The sequence below is a fragment of the Glycine max genome, chromosome 4, assembly GCF_000004515.6.
Source record: "Glycine max cultivar Williams 82 chromosome 4, Glycine_max_v4.0, whole genome shotgun sequence".
Taxonomy (NCBI): domain Eukaryota; kingdom Viridiplantae; phylum Streptophyta; class Magnoliopsida; order Fabales; family Fabaceae; genus Glycine; species Glycine max.
Genome location: NC_016091.4, coordinates 44,918,883 through 44,938,735, shown reverse-complemented (window position 1 = coordinate 44,938,735; position 19,853 = coordinate 44,918,883). Strand labels below are relative to the sequence as shown.

The 19,853-nt window shown below is 31.3% G+C and overlaps 2 protein-coding genes across 2 annotated transcripts; both read right to left on the bottom strand.

Annotated features, from left to right (window-relative positions):
* Positions 1 to 6,747: 6,747 nt before the first annotated feature.
* Positions 6,748 to 9,063, bottom strand: LOC100811980 (leucine-rich repeat receptor-like serine/threonine/tyrosine-protein kinase SOBIR1). Its single transcript, XM_003523069.5, has one exon. The coding sequence runs from the start codon at positions 8,937 to 8,939 to the stop codon at positions 7,029 to 7,031; it is 1,911 nt and encodes a 636-aa protein (XP_003523117.1). The 5' UTR covers positions 8,940 to 9,063; the 3' UTR covers positions 6,748 to 7,028.
* A 4,455-nt stretch (positions 9,064 to 13,518) lies between these two features.
* On the bottom strand, positions 13,519 to 18,538 carry SEOC (sieve element occlusion c). Its single transcript, NM_001254334.1, has 7 exons — positions 18,341 to 18,538; positions 18,022 to 18,120; positions 15,788 to 16,236; positions 15,600 to 15,709; positions 15,268 to 15,410; positions 14,695 to 15,174; positions 13,519 to 14,136 (listed from the first exon to the last, which is right to left on the bottom strand). The coding sequence occupies exons 1-7, from the start codon at positions 18,536 to 18,538 to the stop codon at positions 13,519 to 13,521; spliced, it is 2,097 nt and encodes a 698-aa protein (NP_001241263.1).
* Between the last annotated feature and the right edge of the window lie 1,315 nt (positions 18,539 to 19,853).

Genomic DNA, 19,853 nt, shown 5'->3' with positions numbered 1-19,853 from the left:
AGACATTGAATGATGAATTGCTTAGCTGTATCCTAATACCTAATAATAACTATCTAGTGTCTTTCTCGGATGGTGGCACAAGAGCGACCAGCCATGATTTTATGAAAATCATAGGATGTGAAGATGAAGATGCTTGCGACGTGACTTTCAACCTTTTGGTGGTTGTCCTCAAAGACGTTACAAAGGTTACTGAATTAACCCAAAGGATATTCTCCTGTTATGCGCAGGGAATGGCTAACGCCACGAAACGCGTTTTTGCATGTTATGCGAGTCCAATCGTATGCCCAACGTGAACCCGTGGGTGGCGGAGAAGGTGGATTCAGATGCAGCCTGAGGCAATGTTCTATGATGCTCGGTTTGGCATGGACACTTGTTATCATCGCCAGCAAAAGAACCATCCGAACAACAATGATTGTTCTTCAAGACATTGAGGTGTGCAAAGAAGATTGCATTGTTGACCTAGTAGAATTTCCAACGAAATTTACAAGTTCCCATTTTTTGAATGCACCGTGTGTAATTATAACTATTAATAAAATTAATTATCTCATGTAAGTATTTATTATTTTTAATTTATCCTTCAATTGCTTTTAAAAATTACTCATAGTCACAAATAATTACTATATGATAATTATTATAATTATATCTAACTAAAAAAGCAAAATAAAAAACACAAGACACTAAATGCTTGTTTTTCAACTAGTGTATATATATTTAATCAGGAATTTTTTTTTGGAAAATGCTTAAATATGAACGGTTTTCGTTAAAAACACACGAAGAGTGCATTCAGTCAATTTTCAGTTTTTATTTTATTATTATTTTAATTAAATATTTGTTTAATTTGGACAAAAGTTCAGCCGTTGATGTTTCATTTTGTGAAATTTGTGGAGTGGTTTATCGTACTAAATAACAGTCCTCTATTTTTTTTTTCCAATGAGATTTCTTTTAAAGATTCTCTTAACTTTTTTTATCATTTTCAGTCTATCATTTTTTTCATTTTTTTTAGTTCTAATTTGAATTTTAATGACTAGGATCTGGTAGAAAGGAATTTGGATAGAGGCATCATGACTTATGTTTAATTTTTATTATCGTCATTGTACATAAAAGAACTTAATTTAATGTTTTTTTAATAGCAATAGTTAAAAACAACATTGTATCACTATAAATTATTTATCGTAAATTTAAAATATAAATTATATATTAAAAATATTTATTTATTATAAAATTTAATTATAATATATTTATGTATTTAAAAGTATTAATTAAAATATTAACTTGATTAATTAAAAAATAATCACATTTATGTTTTAATAGACTCGTCTTAGATGGGTCATGTCATTTAATAGATTGTCAACAAACAACATCCAATACAGTAAAATAAAATTAATAGAAGAATCAAAATCAGAAAATTTGAATGGAAACCGGATGTGCAATTTAGCACAAATTATTTTTCTGCCAAAATATTTTTAATTCTTAAAAATACATAATTAAATTAAATAATTATAACCATGATATATAGATTCAATTGGTTAATATTTTTTAATAATTTGAGTATTGTGGTCATTCCAATAATCAATACCACTTTTCACCTAAAAATAATTAATTAATTTTTACTTTTATATATATATATATATATATATATATATATATATATTTAAGTCATAAATCAAGAATCAGACTAAATATATAGAAATCCTATGTAAATATTTGAATTTAAAGATTAAATCAAACTTGAAATAAATCTAGAAATAAAATCTTGACAAATCTAACAAGATATTATAATTTGAGTTGATATAATCAAATCTAATAACGTCTTATCTAATTAAATTTGAATTATTTTTTTATTAATCTTTTTGTTACTCATGATATTGGTATCAAGCAATTTAATGGGGGATGGATGCGGTGACTAAATTTTGTCAGGAATTAAATGCACATTCAAGATGAATATTTTCTTCTTAACACGAATTATTTCATATTAAAACTAATTAAGATTTAAACCTTTGGATCAGTTGATTTGCTTGATTAAGGGATACAAATCTTTACCATTAACATTTGTTAGATTGTTTTTTACAATTATTTATTATAAGATGTGTAGTTATTAATTAAAAAATTTTGGTACTCATGACCAGGAACAGAACTACACTCATTCAAAGAGACGCAGTCGTGTCCCCTAAATTACAAAACTTTCTAAATTATACATAGTAATATATTAAACTTTTGTTTTTATATATTTTGTCTAATAAAAATTCAAAACACATAGAATATATAATAATCTATTAAAAATATGCAGAAATACATAAGAAATTATTATAAATTAGTCATTATTAATTTTTTATCCTGTCAAATGTTTGGCCCCCTAATAAAATTTCTTTTCGCTCCCCTAATATATAAAATTTCTTAGTTCCACCCCTACTCATGACATTAATGTGGATTATTTATCAACCTTACTAATATCTAATATTTAATTTTTGTTGGATAAGATGATGACTTTTAGTGGGTCTCTCATTCCATTTTTTTTTTTTTTTTGTAGATTTGAATCCTCTTCATAAATAATTGGAGAGTCTCCGGTTAGACAAAGGGAGACCATTGGATCAAACATGTGGCTGTGATTAAATTGTAGTTACCCCCTTAAACACACTGTTTAACTTACAACAAGTATCAAAACGTGCATGATAGCTTCATTTTTCTCCCCACTGAACTGAATGTGAGGAAGCTGGACTCAAGTGTACATGGACTGTGACTTGTGAGATAGGTTTCTTCTTCCTCCCCCAATGACACTTGATGATTAAGTTGCAGTTGGCCACGCTAAAATAGATTCTGTAAAACGTAATAATGAGGAAGGAGCTTTCTACACTAAAAAAAGGTGGAACTTGCCATTTAAGGTATTATAAGTTTGTGTATTTTAATAGAAACTGCCAATTTTATTAATTATTATTATGATCATGCTGAGTTTTTTCTTTTTTTTGAATCAGGGTACTAAATATGACCTAGAAAAATTTGATTGGGAGTCTATTAATAATTTGATTGGACTTTTTTTAAGTTAAAATAAAAAAAAATTACATACCGAACTAACTTATTATCCTACAAATTATTTACACAACTGACGCAAAAAATACTATTCACATTCAAATGTTTATTTTGTAAAACTAAAATTTATAACAAAAATATTTCTAAGTATATATAATTAAAATATGTAATTAATAAATATATTTATACTTATAGATTATATTTTAGAATTATCATAAACCATATATATATATTATTATTTTTAATATTGATAATTTTGTTTTAAAAACATTAAAATTTAAGTTAACACTATATATATTAAAAATGATAGATTAAAAAAATGTTAATTTAAATAATTCAATTGATATTAAAAGCATAAGAATATATGATACTCTCTCAGCCCTAGGTTCTGTCACAAGTTAGAATTTTAGTTGTTTAATAGTGGTATCTCACTGATTATTAGAAGTGTGTTTGAATTTGAAAGATAAAATATATTTATTTGAAATTAATTTTTTATTTTCAGTTACATTTCAACTGTTCGGCTGTCGATATTAAAAGTACAGAATTAGATGCATGTTAGCAAAGTGATTACACCACTTAATGCGATGACAAATAGACTTGGTACATTTAGATATATAAGGAGATATTGATTTATTTATTTTTATACAAGGAGGAGATGTTGATTAAAATAGTTTGTGGAGTATGTTTATTAAGACATTAAATAATATGTATCAAAGAAGGTTAATTAACAGCCATTTTAGCATACAAAAAGGTTTTAGTTAAGTTATGCCCTTGATTTTTTTTACTCTTAGTTGTTAACACTTGGCACATGCACACCAGCAAATGGAGACTCCCGTGTTATGCATTTAATCAATTTTAATTTTTTAATTTTTTTTGCAACGATCTTATTAGCAAATAGCAACCTATATATCCAACTTTGCAATGATGCAATCCAAATGTTCTTAATTATCCTGTGATGTGTTTTTCTTGTTCAATTATTGCTTTGCTATATAGTCAAGAACCATTGGTTAAGTCATGCGTGACGGGTCTTTAAATTTTAACACACTTTATGACTATTGGATCTTTGCGACTCACTTTAGTTGCAGAAAAAAAGCAACAAGACTGTTTTAATTTCAGCCATAGGAAGAGATCATTAGCAAAAAAACATGTTCTTACTATGCCAATTTTAATGCGAATACATGCTTATTGGTATTGTGAAATTACTATTAGCTAAAGAAACTATACCAACAATAATATCCCAAATCCGAAAGCAAAACCACATCCAAGTTCATAATATTCCAGAAAGAAAAAAAGAGTAATATTAGTCTCTAAAGCATGGCATGAAAGAATGCTTGAAAAATTGTTTTTAAATACAAATAGACGAAGAATCTGAAATACACACGGTTTCGTCCGTGTGAATTGAAGAAGGGTAATATCATAGCCTAAAGAAGTGTCCCGTCGTTATATGACAATGTATTTCATAAACCAAAAATTTGTTCTCATTTTCATCTCTTTCCTTTTACACCTGCTTTCTCCATAACAAAAAGTCATCTTTCTTTTCCTCTCTTCGCTCATTAGTCCTTTACACTCAAAAAAGAAATCATGTATAAAGGAAAAATATAAAAATTGAAGTGTAGGATTAATCATTGATTTTACTGTGATTCATTATATGGTATATATATATAATTCCTCTTTCCCAAAAATTTCAGCCCACATGGGTAATCTTTTCTTACATTGTATTCAGTATTCACAAACTATCTTGCTTGTCCAAAAATTTCTCATTCAATTTTTCCCTTCATTATTCAGGGTTCTGCTAGATTGTTTGAATTATTGCACAAATGACTTGTTATTATTCATGTTAATTATCTCAAACGAGTAACACATTTGCGCTAGCTTTCAGTCAACGGATGCATTGACGCTTAAAGTGTATACACGTGTGGCACAATCGCAGCCTTGCAGAAGCAGAATTTATTAGTCACGTGGGAGCCACTTAAAGGAGAACATTCTTCCACGATTATTTTTAGATTTCTGAAACATTTGAAGAGATACATCTATGTAAATTCTGGTTTCCTATATATATATACTTTTTTTTTTCAACCACTCTATTTAGGGTTGCAATTTGGCAGTGAGACTCTAATTATTCTGATAAGTTCTGATTTTGGGACTACCTATGAGACTAACTCTTACTCCTTTCTAAGGGAATATTTTATGAGAATCAAATTTATGTCTTTTTTTTTTTACAAATTTAATATATGTTGTCAACTAAATTATAAACATTGTATAACTATTGTTTTCAGTGTTCAAATTTACAACTTAGCAAAGATATCGACTGCTTTTTCTTTTCTCTCTTTTATTTTAATATGGAGCACCCTCCCGCTCCCTGCCCTTATATTGAAAGACCAAATATAATTTAAAACATTTAGTGCTCAATTGAAGAACATATAGAGACGGAGGAAGGATGTTTTTCTTGTCTTTAAGAATAACATTACTCAAAGGAAAACAATGGTAACAACATATAAGTTGTAATTTATCGTTGCTCAGAGTAATTTGGTTTAACGGCAATGTATTTTCCAAAACTAAAATAAATAAATAAATTGTTCTTATATTCATATATCTTTTCTTTTACACCTACTTTTCCCATAACAGAGACTATACTTTCCTTTTCCTCTCTCCTGTTAGAGTCCTTTACACGTAAAAACGCAAGTATAAAGGACAAATATAAAAAAGTGAAGTGTAGGATTAATGTTACTGCGATTAATCATATGGTAAGTACTATGTGATGCTTCTTTCCTAAATTTTTTTGGCCATGGATAATTTTATCTTAGTTATATTCACGAACTTTATCTTGCGTGTCCATATTTTAATTATTGAACAAATGACTCAAATGGTAAAATTTGTCATAGACCCACTTGGCCACAAATCTCCAACGACTATGAAAGCGCCACTATACACAGGCCATAAATGCGTTGACTTGCATATGCGTATCTTCTTGACTGTTGACGCATAAACTGTTCAGTCTTAAGGTGCTATTACGGTCTTCCAGGGGCAGAATGTATTAGTCACGTAGTAGCTACTTCAAGCACTCTTATAATTTGAATTTTAACCTAATTTTGTTGGGGAATTAGAGGGGAGTAAATACTGGAAAAATGTATATCAATGAGTTATGAACAATCATCACAAAAGAGAATTTCACATCATATTTTAATTCAAAACCTTAAGACTCAGGTTTATAGGTCTTCTCATCGCTTATATGGTATTCAATCTTTTTACCTCACACTTTACTCTAACAATCTTTTCTCTAAGTGTGAATCTCTTTCTTACGATAACTTCCCCTTTAATGAAAGTCACTATTATTCACGAGTATTTCATAATAATTATTAAAGTTTACATGCTCTAAGTACTTACAATACTTAACACCATCATTCTACTCACGGGACACATATATAAATAAAAAAATTCTTGTGGGGGCAATCGCACCCACATCCTAGTGCTCTCATACCATCTCAAGATTTACTCACTCATTATGATTATGATTGGATGATTATATTGCTCGAGTGAATGTTCAACTTTTTGTCCAAAATTACAACTAAGAAAAGATATTAATTGCCTGCCCTTTTATTGCAGGATCAAATATAATGTAAAATTTTTAGTGCTGAATTGACGAAAATATAGCAACAGAGGAAGGGTGATTTGTTTTGTTCTTATATATCTTTTAACAATAACAGTACTCAAATAAGAACAATGGAAACAACGTAAAACTATTTTATTTTCAGGGTGTATCCATAAACATGTAAAGTGGAAACTAGTTGTGACAGACTAGATTATACATAGATCATCGCAGTGCTGAATTTTTCTTTTTCCAAAGAAATTCAGCAATCCGTGATAAAGGAAACAAGATTACATCGGTTCATTATTTACCCTATGAACCAACATTGATCCTCTAGTTATCAACTATATTCTTAAACAAGCACACTTTGGCACAAATATGGTACACAATATTTCACATACTTAAACATACAGCAGATTCAGTGTTTGATCTGTGACAGCATGCACCTAACATCCTTACTGTTAGGCCTCTCCTTGGGATCATCCATAGTGCAAAAGCATGCAATCTTCAAAACAAGAAGCATCTGCTCCTCATACCCATTCCCCAGCAGCTTTGAATTAATTGCCTCCTTGGGATTCTCGGAGCTTAAAGTCTTCCTCATCCACTTGACCAAACTCATCTCTTCAGTGTGCTGAAAGAAATCATCAGAAGGAAGCTTACCAATGACCAATACACCAAGAATCACTCCATAACTGTAAATATCACACTTATCAGTGAACTTGAGTATCTGATGATACTCAGGAGCAATATAGCCCACAGTGCCAGCCACATTGGAGGTTGTTATGTGAGTCTTGTAATCGGGCATAGCCTTGGCGAGTCCAAAATCAGCAATTCTTGCCTCCATGTCATCGTCAAGAAGGATATTAGCAGGCTTGAGATCTCTATGAATGATTCGTGGGTTGTGATTCATGTGAAGGTATTCAAGCCCAGCAGCCACACCGAGGGAGATCTTGTGCCTTGACAACCAATCCAACTCGCTCTCGCCCCTCTCGACCTTGCTCAGAGTGTCTTGCAAGCTTCCATTTTTCATGAACTCGTACACAAGGTAGTGACATTCCGGTCTAGACACGTGCGCCAGCAGAGGCAGAAGGTTTCTGTGTCTAATTTGTCCCACGGTGTTGATCTCCGATCGAATTTGCCTCATTTTCTTGTTCAGAACCTTGCTGTCCTCTTCTGCTAACTCAGCACCGTCTTTCGGAGGCTGAACGATTTTCTTTATAGCGATCATTTTCCCGTTGCTTCCCGGTAACTCTGCCTTGTAGACCTCTCCACAGCCACCGCGCCCGATGATCTCCAACGACGCGATTCCTTCTTCTTTTTCCAAGAAGGCCAAATCTTCTGCTTTCTTGATCAATGGACTATAGATATCAGGCCCCGCTTTCCTTCCTCTTCCTTTGATCAACGCGAGAGCGAGCTTGAACATCAAAGAAAACACGAATCCTGATAAGGTTCCCCCCAGTGCCCCTGCTACAAACCCCAGAATCCACCCCAAGAGTTTTCTCTTACTGTGCTTGTGCTTATTGGTATGGTTAGGTGCAGGACCAGGTGCAGCAGCAGCAGCATGAGTAGAAGCATTGGATTTCTTCTTCTGTGAGTTATTAGGTGCAGGAGCAGGTGCAGGAACATCACCATCACCGTCTTCTGATAGAAAACGTCTAGAGAGAATTGTGTCTGGTGAGGATGATTGTAGAGAGGGGTCGAGGAAGCGGTTGCCGGAGAAATTAAAGTGTCGTAGGTTCCGGAAGGAGCGGACCGAGGGAGGGACTCTTCCGGTGAAGAGGTTGTCGGCTACTGAAAGAGTTTCCAAATTGGGAAAGTATTTGAGAAAATTAAGGTTGCCGGAGAGCCTGTTGGTGGAGAGGTCCAGCACGCGGAGGCGCGTGAGGGAGGAGAGCTCGGAGGGGACCTCGCCGGAGAAGATGTTGTTGGCGAGGTCGAGGATTTCGAGCTTTCGGCAGTCAACGATTTGGGGAGGGACTCGGTCAACGAGTTGGTTGTCGGAGAGAGAGAGTTCCTTGAGCTCCGTGAGGCGTCCGATGGAAGGAGACAAAACACCATTTAGGTTGTTCGATTTGAAGACGAGTCTGGTGATTCGGAGCGCGTAGGTTTCCTTGCCGGAGAGCCGCCTCCGCTCGCAGAGCACGCCCTCCGTTTCGCACGCCTCAGTTGCCGCCGCGAGTTGACCGTTGACTCGGAGGTCCTTCTGCAGAGTGAGGAGTGCCTTGTAGTCTGAAGGGTAGAGATCAAGTTTGGCGTTGATGGAGATTAAGAAGAAGAAGAAAAAGAATGAAAAGAGAGGAAAGTAGTGAGTTTTCATTTTCTCAGCCATTGTTACACTCACTTTTGCTTCGCATTGAGCTCTGCCTCGTTTTTGTTTACTCTTATAGCGCCAAACCGTGTGGAAAACTTTGCACTCAGTCTATTTCTTTGAATTTTCTTCCACAGCTCCTCCACCACGCAAGTTTCCCACTCCTGTTTTTGATTGGTTTTTATTTTTTATTTAATTAAGTTATTTTTTCTCTCATTATATTACTATCTATATCCTTATTTATGAGATTTATTTATAAGAGATAGTTGACTAAATTATCTTTATTAAGAAAATTAGTTAATTTAAGTATTGACATTAAATTTATTTTTAATTATAATATTTTTTTAAAAACTTGTTTTTAACACTAACGAGAATTTATTCATTTTCTTCAATTTTTATACGAGAGTGAAAGTCACAATAGTTTAAAGTAGTATTTGATTATAAATTAAAATAAATAAGAGTATTTTATTTAAAAAAATCATTAATATATAAGAGAGATAAAATGAAATTTTATAATAAAGAAAAATAATTTTTGCCTGTATCTTATAAATATAGAGACATGTAATATTATTATTTATTAATTTTATTATGTTGTTGATATGAAATATTTATTGATTTTATTAATAATTAATGTTCGTTAGAAAATCTAATTAATCATTTTTTATAAAGTTCTTCATTTTTAATTACACTTTTTTTATTACAAAACTCAAATAAAAAATCTTATATATTAAGGGGGTCAAGTAGAAAATCATTAAGACAAATGACTTCTTGGTTATTATTTCTCTCCTTTAGTTGACTGTCACATTCATTTCATTTATCTTCAATTCTTCATTCAACTAGTGAGAAAAACAATGATAGAATAATCTCCTAGGTCTGAGTGGTCGTATTATGGAGTTTTTAATTAGCAGTGTCCATTCATCATTTCGTTATTACTACGGCTGCCAGCTTGGCTTGACAAATGACAACGATACGTGAAACCACAAATTCAGTAAACGGTTACAGCATATGTTGATAAAACAAACATCTGATGGCATGAAAAAATTGCATGTATTTGAATTACTAGGTTTTTGTAATTCTAAAATTTTGTAGTTAAATCTTTGAGTGAAAGGTTATTTTAGTGAAAGGTTCATTATATTAAGTGATTTTTACATGATATTTATATATGTAAGTTAATTATTAATACATGTTCATAGTACAACACGTGAACTCGACAGGTACTTATATAGTTTATGGTGGTCACCAATTCTCCACAACCATTAGCTCCCCACATCTCACACTCCCCACAATTACACACGATGCTAAAAGGATCAGCTATTCTGCATAATATCCTCAAGGTCGAAAGAATATATATAGACATATATAAAGAAAACAACAAAATATCTTTTTAATCATTTCATACATATATACTTAAACATCTTAGATTCAACTGACTTGATCGTTCGAGTTCCTTTTTACAGATATCTTTCCTACACCAAGATAAAGGATTGGAGATTCTGCTGACACAAGAGGCAAAGGAGGAGAGTCCAACAATTTGCCTGGAACTGAGCCAGAATAACATGTAAGTTTATATGATTTACATAAAAATTTCCTTTTACTTCAAAAATTCTGTAATTTAAAAGCATGATTTCCAAATATATATGTCATATGGTTACTCAATGTACGCCTGTGGGGATGGTACTAACTAGCAGCCTAGCAGATTTTGCTAATTTATGGATGAGTTATCAGTAATTACTGACTTCTTATCACTGAGCACAAAAATTATGTTGGTCATTAATTGTAATATAGTTAAAAATATCATGGTCTTGCTGAACTCAGATTAACTGAATGTCTAAAGTGATGCTTAAACATTAATGCACCATAGGAGGGAGTAATTTTTTTATAAAACTATTTAAATATCATCTTTAATACGGATCAACTAATTATTCTCTTATTAGTTAGCTCATTTTGAGATAAATTAATATCTCCCATAATCAGGACCTTATTTCCAAGACAAAGATTGAATCTTAATCTTTAATACGGATCAACTAAATATAAGAGCACTTGTTCCATCAATTTTTTGTGTGTGATTTTAGCTTTAATACAAGTGTATTGCCTATTTGAATATTACAAATTTTTTGTATTATTTTAGTAATTTTAAAGCAGGGCTTCCTAATTATTGACGTGGTTTCTCACTTAGTGCCTATTCACAAGTGACCTCCTCTCGATTTCGTCTTACATGCTTGTTGTGATGATAAGTTTCTTTTCGCTTTGGCATATAGTCCCGAAAATACATATAAAAATTGCACAATCTTTGTTTGACGCTAGCTTCTGTGTGCATGTTAGAAAAATCTTCTTTTATTTTTTGTTTTAATTAAATTTGATACTTTAAATTTTAATTCATTTTTTTCTATAAGTATTCTTCTTTCAAAATAATCATGTTGAAAGTATTTCCTACACAGAAATTCAAACTTTATTTCGCTGTATTATGAGAAATTAACTCCTTTTATTAGATCCAATTCATGAATAAAATAATTAACATATAATCATCAAAATTATTATTGGACCTCATTTTTAAAAATAAAATATAAAATGTATAACTTAACTAAATTAAAAATAAGAATAATGAATTAAATAACACAGCCAAGCTAACAATAAGTGAGACTGTGAGACTTAAAGCAAATCCTGAGAGGATTTTTTTTTTTTTTTTTTACTTTAAACAAGATTTATATGTTTTTTTTTAAAAAAAATATGTGCCTATTTTGTTTTATAAAATTAATAGTAAATAATTTTTTATTGGTAGACCTAAAGTATTTCTCAATAAAGTTTTTTGAACCTAATTCTTTTTTATAGGTATTTTTTAACTTAATTTTTTTTTGCGTAAGTATCATCTCTTCCTCCTAAAATTTTACCTACTAATAAAAAGCAAAAAGCAAAGGAAAGAGTTTATTTTAACTCTTTCTTTTCATTGTTGTAAAGAAGAAAAAAAAACTCTTTCTTTTCATTAACTTAGAATGTAACTTGATCGCCATGAGTTTTAATTATTTTAAATAAATATTTATATTTGCAATAAAAAATTCAAATACTAGTTTTAAGAAAAGCGTAAATCTATTGAAAGGTCAAATGTATAAAAATAAACATGAAAAGTTGTGCAATAATTCACTCTATATACTTCATTATTACTATAATGCTTTTCTTATTATTAGTTACCATTATATTTTAGCATCACATAAATATCTTTAAATATAAATATTATTATTTTAATATTTTAAATTATAAAAATAATTATAATTAATTTAAAATATAATTAAAAAATAAAATTGAAAAAAAGTACGCACAATCAATTTAAAAGAATTTATATGTCAAATTTAGAAAATAAAAACTAAGAGTAATACATAATTTTTTAGATAAGATTATATTAAGAAATTAAATTATTCTGTTTTAAAAATGTTATAAAGTAATAAAAGAGGTGAACAGTGCAAATATATCTAGCTATATAAATTTTTATACTCTTAACTAATTAAAAGTGACTGTAAATATAATTTTATAGTAATTATTACAAAACTCAGTAATCATGGCATGCATGTTAATCTATTAAATGATAATGTGAATAATTTTTACACTATTATTTCCTTCTGATTAAATTCTTTATAAAATTACTAAATTTATGGTTTTCAAATCAAAGTCAAAATGTCAATTGTTGGAATTGTGTAATTTCTTCGACGTTTGTTTTGGGCATCAATGTCAACTTTATGCGTAATAAACGAGTCAAATCTTCTATGGTTTAAACATGTAATATTAGATTTTCTAATTTCAATTAAAACGAGTTGGTCAGATTGGTGTGTTTCATGATGGGGATAAAAGCAATATATCCTTTTTGATTTATTTTGAAAATCTCCCATCCATTACTCACTCTTTTCCCATTCATTACTCATACGCCCACTCCTGTTCCTCCATTTTTCCTTTCTGATCGTGACTTCGTCGTCTGTTTTCATCTTAGGAGGAAAGAATGAAAAGGTAAGTCCAATAAGACAAAAATACCAACGTATCTCTTACGTGAATTCTCAGATTTAAATTTTATAGATGAAAATAATTAACTTAATTTTTCGACAAAAATTAATCACGAGTAAAATTAATAATAAAAAACTTAAAAAAACTTAGTACCCCATCGCCCAGAGGCTCTTCGCTATGCGAAGGTATGGGGGAGGGATACACTCTTGCATATGCAAAGAGACTGTTTTCGGATTCGAACCCATGACCAACAAATCACCAAGGCACAACTTTACCGCTACACCAGGACTCGCAGCCTTACTGTAAAAAAATATCAAAGAAAATAAATGTCTACAACTTATATCATGACTTAAACACTATGGGAACAATCAAAGTTCTACAACACACTTTATTAGCAAGGGTCTGAGACCTCAAGAGCTAGTACACAAACATTATCTTATCCCCCAAGTCACATGTTGCTACATTACATATCTCACAAAGACATTACTTATGTTATAAAAGAGAAATGAACCTCTCTCAAACCAACATTAAAGATAATAATAATAATCAAGCAATGATAATAATGTTGTGTAGCAATAGTACACTGCAAGAAGTTGAAGTCCTTCTCTTACTCTTACTCCACACAACAGCGATACATGAAGTACTTCTCCATTTGGCGTCCACACTCAGCACAAACAACCTTCTGCGGTATGCCACCAGTGCTACCAGGAAGGATCAAGCGATTGCAGTGATGTGGTGGTTTGTTTTTGTTGAGATAATCATTCATTGCTTGCACCACACCATCTTCCTCAATTCTGTCCTTCCACTTATCAAAGTCCTGCAAGCATATCAGAGCACTGTCACCCTTGGCTCTGGCCATCTCGGTGGCGCCTCTGCAGAAGATCGCCCAGCCTCGATCGCTGCCATCGAAGCTGAGCACGGTCATGACTTGGCTCATGATGTCATCGTTCTCTACCGTCCTCCCGTGCTGCAGCTTGGAGTACAGCATGCTCTCTAGCCTCGTCCAGAAGAACCATATGGATGTCACGTTGGGCCAGAAGTAACTGAACTTTCTTGTGGTGAAGGTCTTGATCATCTTCTGCATACGCTCCTTCGCGTTGCTCTTTCCCACGTACGCCATCTCTAGCTCGAACTTGCCAGCTTTTGCAACACTTATTGCTGTGGTTGTGAATTTTTCAATCCACTCCAGGTCTTCGCCTCCATACAGGCATATGAGTTTTCCATCTGTCATCTGCATACAGTAAATTTGTGTCAATATAAAAAATATATATATATTACAAGTGAGACTAAAGTCACTCTTGATTATAATTTTAGGAACTAGAGTAGGTGTTTGTTTCTAATTTTGATATATTTCTTCTTGATAACCATCGTAATCAGTCTTTATACTTATAAGATTCTGAAGTATCTCAATGAATTTTCATTTTTTGGATCGACTGTATGAGTCTAATTTTTTGTTTGAAAGCTTAGTCCTACTAAAAATTCTTGATCATTGTCCAAGGAAATTTTGTGTTTTAATTTGGACATATAACTACTATTTCTTACATGTCAAGAAAACAATTGATAATATCAGTTTCTATGATAAAATAATTTTATCTTGACTAAAATATCCTTATTATTTATACTGTATAGTTATAACTATACCTCTACTAGTGAGTTTGTTTTTTGATAATGTTATTGAAAAATGTAATTTAATACTTTCTTGATATTCTCAAGTGAAAAAATAATTTGAGATTAAGAGGATCATTGCAAAAGTGACAAATGAAATAAAATGGATAGAGAATTTTGTTACCCATTCTAAAACTGTAGGATCAATGCCATCAACAAGCAGCTCAAGGCTCCAAATCTCTTGCTTCCACAAGGATTCTTCTTTCTCACTTGTGAAGGGGAAGGCCAAATTTCCCCAAATCCATAACATATGGACAACATTAGGGGAGGACAATTTGCCTTGTGGATCAAGGGCCACTAGAATAGCTGTCTTTGAGAAATTCCACACTTCTTTGATGTACTTAATTGCTGATGGTTCAATGATGAAAGGATCATAGACACTGTACCATGCCATCAATGATTGCAAATACTCAAACTTCTGTTTGCTCGTCTCATTCCAGGTTGCTTTGTCCACAACTGGGATCCATACCATCTCATAGTGCGTATCACCCCTCGCTCGGGCATCTTTGTACAAATTATCAAGTACCAGGATCTCTTCTTGTGAAAGATCAAGATCTGATATGAGCAGCAACACATGTTTTCTCCTTAGTACCTCGAGACTAACCTGTTATTATATCAATAAATCAATGTCATGAAACTATGGTACTAAATAAGGTTTATTTACATAAGGACTACATGTTAATTACTAAAATCAAACCCTTGATTTTGTAGTTCCATCTACAAGTGGAAGAACATCATCCTTTGCATATATCAGTGCTCTGAGAATTTTCATGTTGTCTACATGGACTGTCTCGAAAAGACGTATCAGATTATGGAAGGCCTCTATATGCCTCTTGTCATCTGCACCAGGTTAAGGATATGCAATTGTCACATATGCTTCATTCTAGATAAAATTTTATCCTAACACGCACTAAGACTCTCAAGCAACACATTAATTCAAAGCCCTTTAAATTAGTCCAATGCTGTATATATGAAGAATCTTGAGTTCAGTTTATAGATATATCCAAATTAATTTAGTTACCAACCCACCTATATATTGGTAGCAAAGAACCAGTTGGTTCTTGAGGTGCTCATATATACTGCTAACTTTGTGAGCCAGACTAGATAATTCCCATGCCTCTGTGGTTGATGAAATGGATCTGCAATCAACAAAATGGGGGTCACTACTTTTTCAAAAAAACAATTGAGTTGATGTAAATGATCTACACTATGCTTACTCATTTCTCATGCCTACGAGACTAGCAATTTGTGAGGAACAAGCCACAATACTTCTGATGACCCAATAGGAAGCAATAGGAATGTGAGTACTTGCAACAGACATGGGAGGAGTATCCTCTGAAATGTATTCAGATGGTAGCTCCTTGAATTCAACAATGCACATGGTTACATCCATTGCCGCCTTCACGAGCCTAATGAGTGCCTCAAAATGGGGCTTCAGGGACATGAAATTCTCAGCAATGTCAGGTAGTTGCTTAAGTAGGGCCACAGACTTGGCAAGTGTGTTTTCAGCACTCAACTGAGCAACAAGCCAAAACTCTCCAAAAATAACAGCAAAGGCAGCTAAGGTTAACACAACTTTCGCATGCCATGCATAGCTAGACATGTAATTCAGTAGCACCATAGTTGATGAATGTGCATCTCCCCCTCCCGAGCACTTGCATGATAGCTGCCAATATAATCGGGAACTGCTCTTAGTAACTTATCTAGATCCTTCAATTTAAGACTTTAGAGAAGGGAAATTTTGATCGAAATGAACAAGGAAATACTTTAACATATCAAAGAATCACTTGATGAGATATAGATAGTCCTAAGAATCCCAAAAGACAACCAAAGGCTGTACTTATAAATATTTGCAACAAAATGCATATGAAAGCTAGCTAAGTGTGTTTTTTAGAGTAATGATATAGGATATTCGCATGCTATATACATACCCGATGACACTCTTTATTTCTTTGATTTTTTTTTTACTCATCATATCATATATTACCTAGTGTCTAATATATAAGCAACACATTGTATTTTTTATTGCTCCTAATTATAAGCAGCAATGATTAATTTTCAAACTTATTCAGAATTAAATATCTTTTATATCCTTATTTTATTGTTAACTCTATTTATTAGATATTTACTCATTAGACTGTGAGTATTAACATTAAATGAGACCATCACTTATAATATTTAAATTTAAGGACATTTTTAGAATAAAATTTAAATTTATAATAATATTAAATGCGATTATCACTTTTTTCATCTATTTGTACTATGAGAAATATTATGGTATCCTGAAAAATCTAAGAATTTTGTATAGTTGTTTATTTGGCCAATAATTAAATGAGTTTGGAAACATTAAAAGAGAGAAACACAAAGAGAAAGTTTTTCAATAACACTATCGAAATCAAAACTCTTAAATTCCCAAGAATACCATAGAATTTATCATCACATCTATACTACTTATATCTCTTTCTCTCTTTGGGTGTTCATAGGCACATGGGTGTTCATAAATCATTATTCTTTATTTTATTATTGCATTATTCCTCATGAGGTTAGGAGCTGTTTTTTTTCATTTTGTGTGCGATATGCACAAAAAAGTGATAATATACAAATATTTATATTTTATTTTTGGTGAAAACAAACATTTATATATATATCATACACTTTATCAATATATATATATATATATATATTTATTTCTATCTCTGTTTCTATCATACTATATCACATATCATACTTCTACTTCTTTCTATTTTCCTATTAGGTGTTAATTAGAGTTTGTTGTCTATCAAACTTTTCCTACCCAACAAAGATTTTTTCACGCTCTTGCACATCTTTGGCAGGAGAACAGAGAAAAAAAAAGAGTTTAAAAGCGGGTGATAAATGATAAGATGAAAAAAGAATAAATAAAAGAAAGAAAATGAAGTGAAAATAAGACGGAGGAAATAATAAATATATGAATATAACTACTCGTGAATCATGATTGAAAAAAAAAAGAATATGATAAATGGTGAATTTGGGTGGTAGAAAGAGAGGATAAGAAGAAGAAAAAAGAAAAAAATTGAAGAATACGACAAGTGATGTTGATAGGAAAAAGAAAGACAAACAAAAAAAATGATATGAAAGAAAAAGAAAATTTATAATTATAATAATTAATCTGGATAAAAGATAATAAATGTGATGCGATAAAAATGTAAGAAGGAGGTAAAAAGATGTGTCACGAAACGAGAGGATGTAAAAATGAAGTGTATAATAATTGTTTGATTTATTAATTCAATGTGATAAGAATCAAAGAAAAGTATATTATATTCAGAATTAAAATAAGGAAAGGAATGGCTCTTTTCAACCGGGACAGATTTAGTAATTAAGTATAATAGGAAATAAGGAAACACATTTTATCCATGATAACAGTAACAACCAGTAACTTTTATAAAAGTTGAGATTTTCATATGAAAACAACCTCGCAGGAAATTTTGTTTATGATATAAGCCAGCGAGTCAAGCATGTCAAATTCAGCCAGAGCAGCAGTCATCTCCAATGCATCTTGATCTCGCTTTACCTGCCAAATGGGCCACATAGCATAATAATTATTAATATATACCAATATAAAAGAAAATAATTAGTCAAACATTCCGCACATGCATGCACAGCAATACTACGTATAAATATTATACACTAATCATATAATTATAATAATAATTTTAAAGATTATATTAACGAAGATCATTAAATTCTATATGAACATTAAACGTGATTACATATATAAATGTAAGCCTTACTTCATGACCCTCAACGGTGCGAGCAATGAACCGAACCAAGATTTCATCCACAATTTGGAGAATGGGTTTGACATCAATTTCACGACCATCAGGGGCATGAGTGGCCTCAACTTGCTTGGTCATGGCACTGTCATCAGAGGTGGAGAACATGCGTCGCTCCCTCCTTTGCTGCATCTTAGGGTTGCTCATGTTGCTCATCAGAAAACTCAATGGGAGGGAAATTAATGTTTGGTTTGAGTATACGTGGTTGTACTAGTAACATATATATAGAACCATGAAGTGGAATAAAGTTTATTGAACTAGTACCTTGCTTGCAAGAGAGTACAAAACAAAAGCTAAAGCTATCATCCTATTTATTAGGATAAGAATGCACGTCATTTAATTAACTGTGGTGGCCCATGTCCTATAATCTAGGAAAAACTACTGTATATTAAGAGGTCTTGTATTATTACTTGTTCATCATTTCAATCAATTTTTATGACACGTAATTAAGTATGATTAATTTTTTCTCTTAAATTAAGAAAATTAGATACATGTCACTTGTAGATTCATTTGGATCATGCACAACTAATAATTTAACACTATCTAATAATTTATCATAATGCACGATGCATGTATGGAGGCAAATATAGACAAAGTGAACATTTCAGTTATTTTTCAATTCACAATAACGTTCGCATATATAATTCATAGACATTGATTTAATATGCTAGTGAAAAAAGTGATATCTGCAGGCGCTTTTGTGGCATCAGAGAAGCCAAATCACTAGGCTTAGTTCAGTAATTTGATTAATTTCGTCGTCACTTTTTATAGTTTTTCTATGGGCGAGTGAGTATTATAGGATATATAATTAATATACATGTTAAATTAGTTTTTTAATTTATTTTTAGATTTAATTTCATCATTTAATTTTTTAAATCAATTTAATTTGATTGTTGTATAAATTATAAATAATCATATATTATAATGATTCAAAATTATCATTTTTAAACCGTCACAAAATATATATTTTAAAAAAATAAATCAATTTTAAAAATTAAATAATCAAATTGAATTAAAAAAATTAAAATATTAAATTAAATCAGTTTTAAAAATTAAAAGATCAAATTAAACTTACAAAATTAAAAGAACTAAGTAAACTAAATAATAAATTAAAAGAAAAAAAACTTATTTATCCTAATATATATCTCTATAAGATACTCTTTCCAATCAAATCCTGTCTACCTACCAAGGATATGTTCTATTCTCAAAAATTAAAGTTGGGGTCAAATCAAAGGAAAAAAGAATTTTGTGAGTCGGGCAGGGGTGGGGGGATTAAAATTGGCCAGGTATAGGTTCAGTACTTCAGTTAAATTTTTTTAAGGGATTTTGATCCAATGTGAAGCAAGTCATTGTTATAGCCATTTATGTCAATTGATTGTATAGGATTTATAAAGATGTTATAAATCCTCAATATTTATGTTTTATTCTTATATGTGAAAATAAAAATAGTAAATCAGATTTCTTTGTTCTT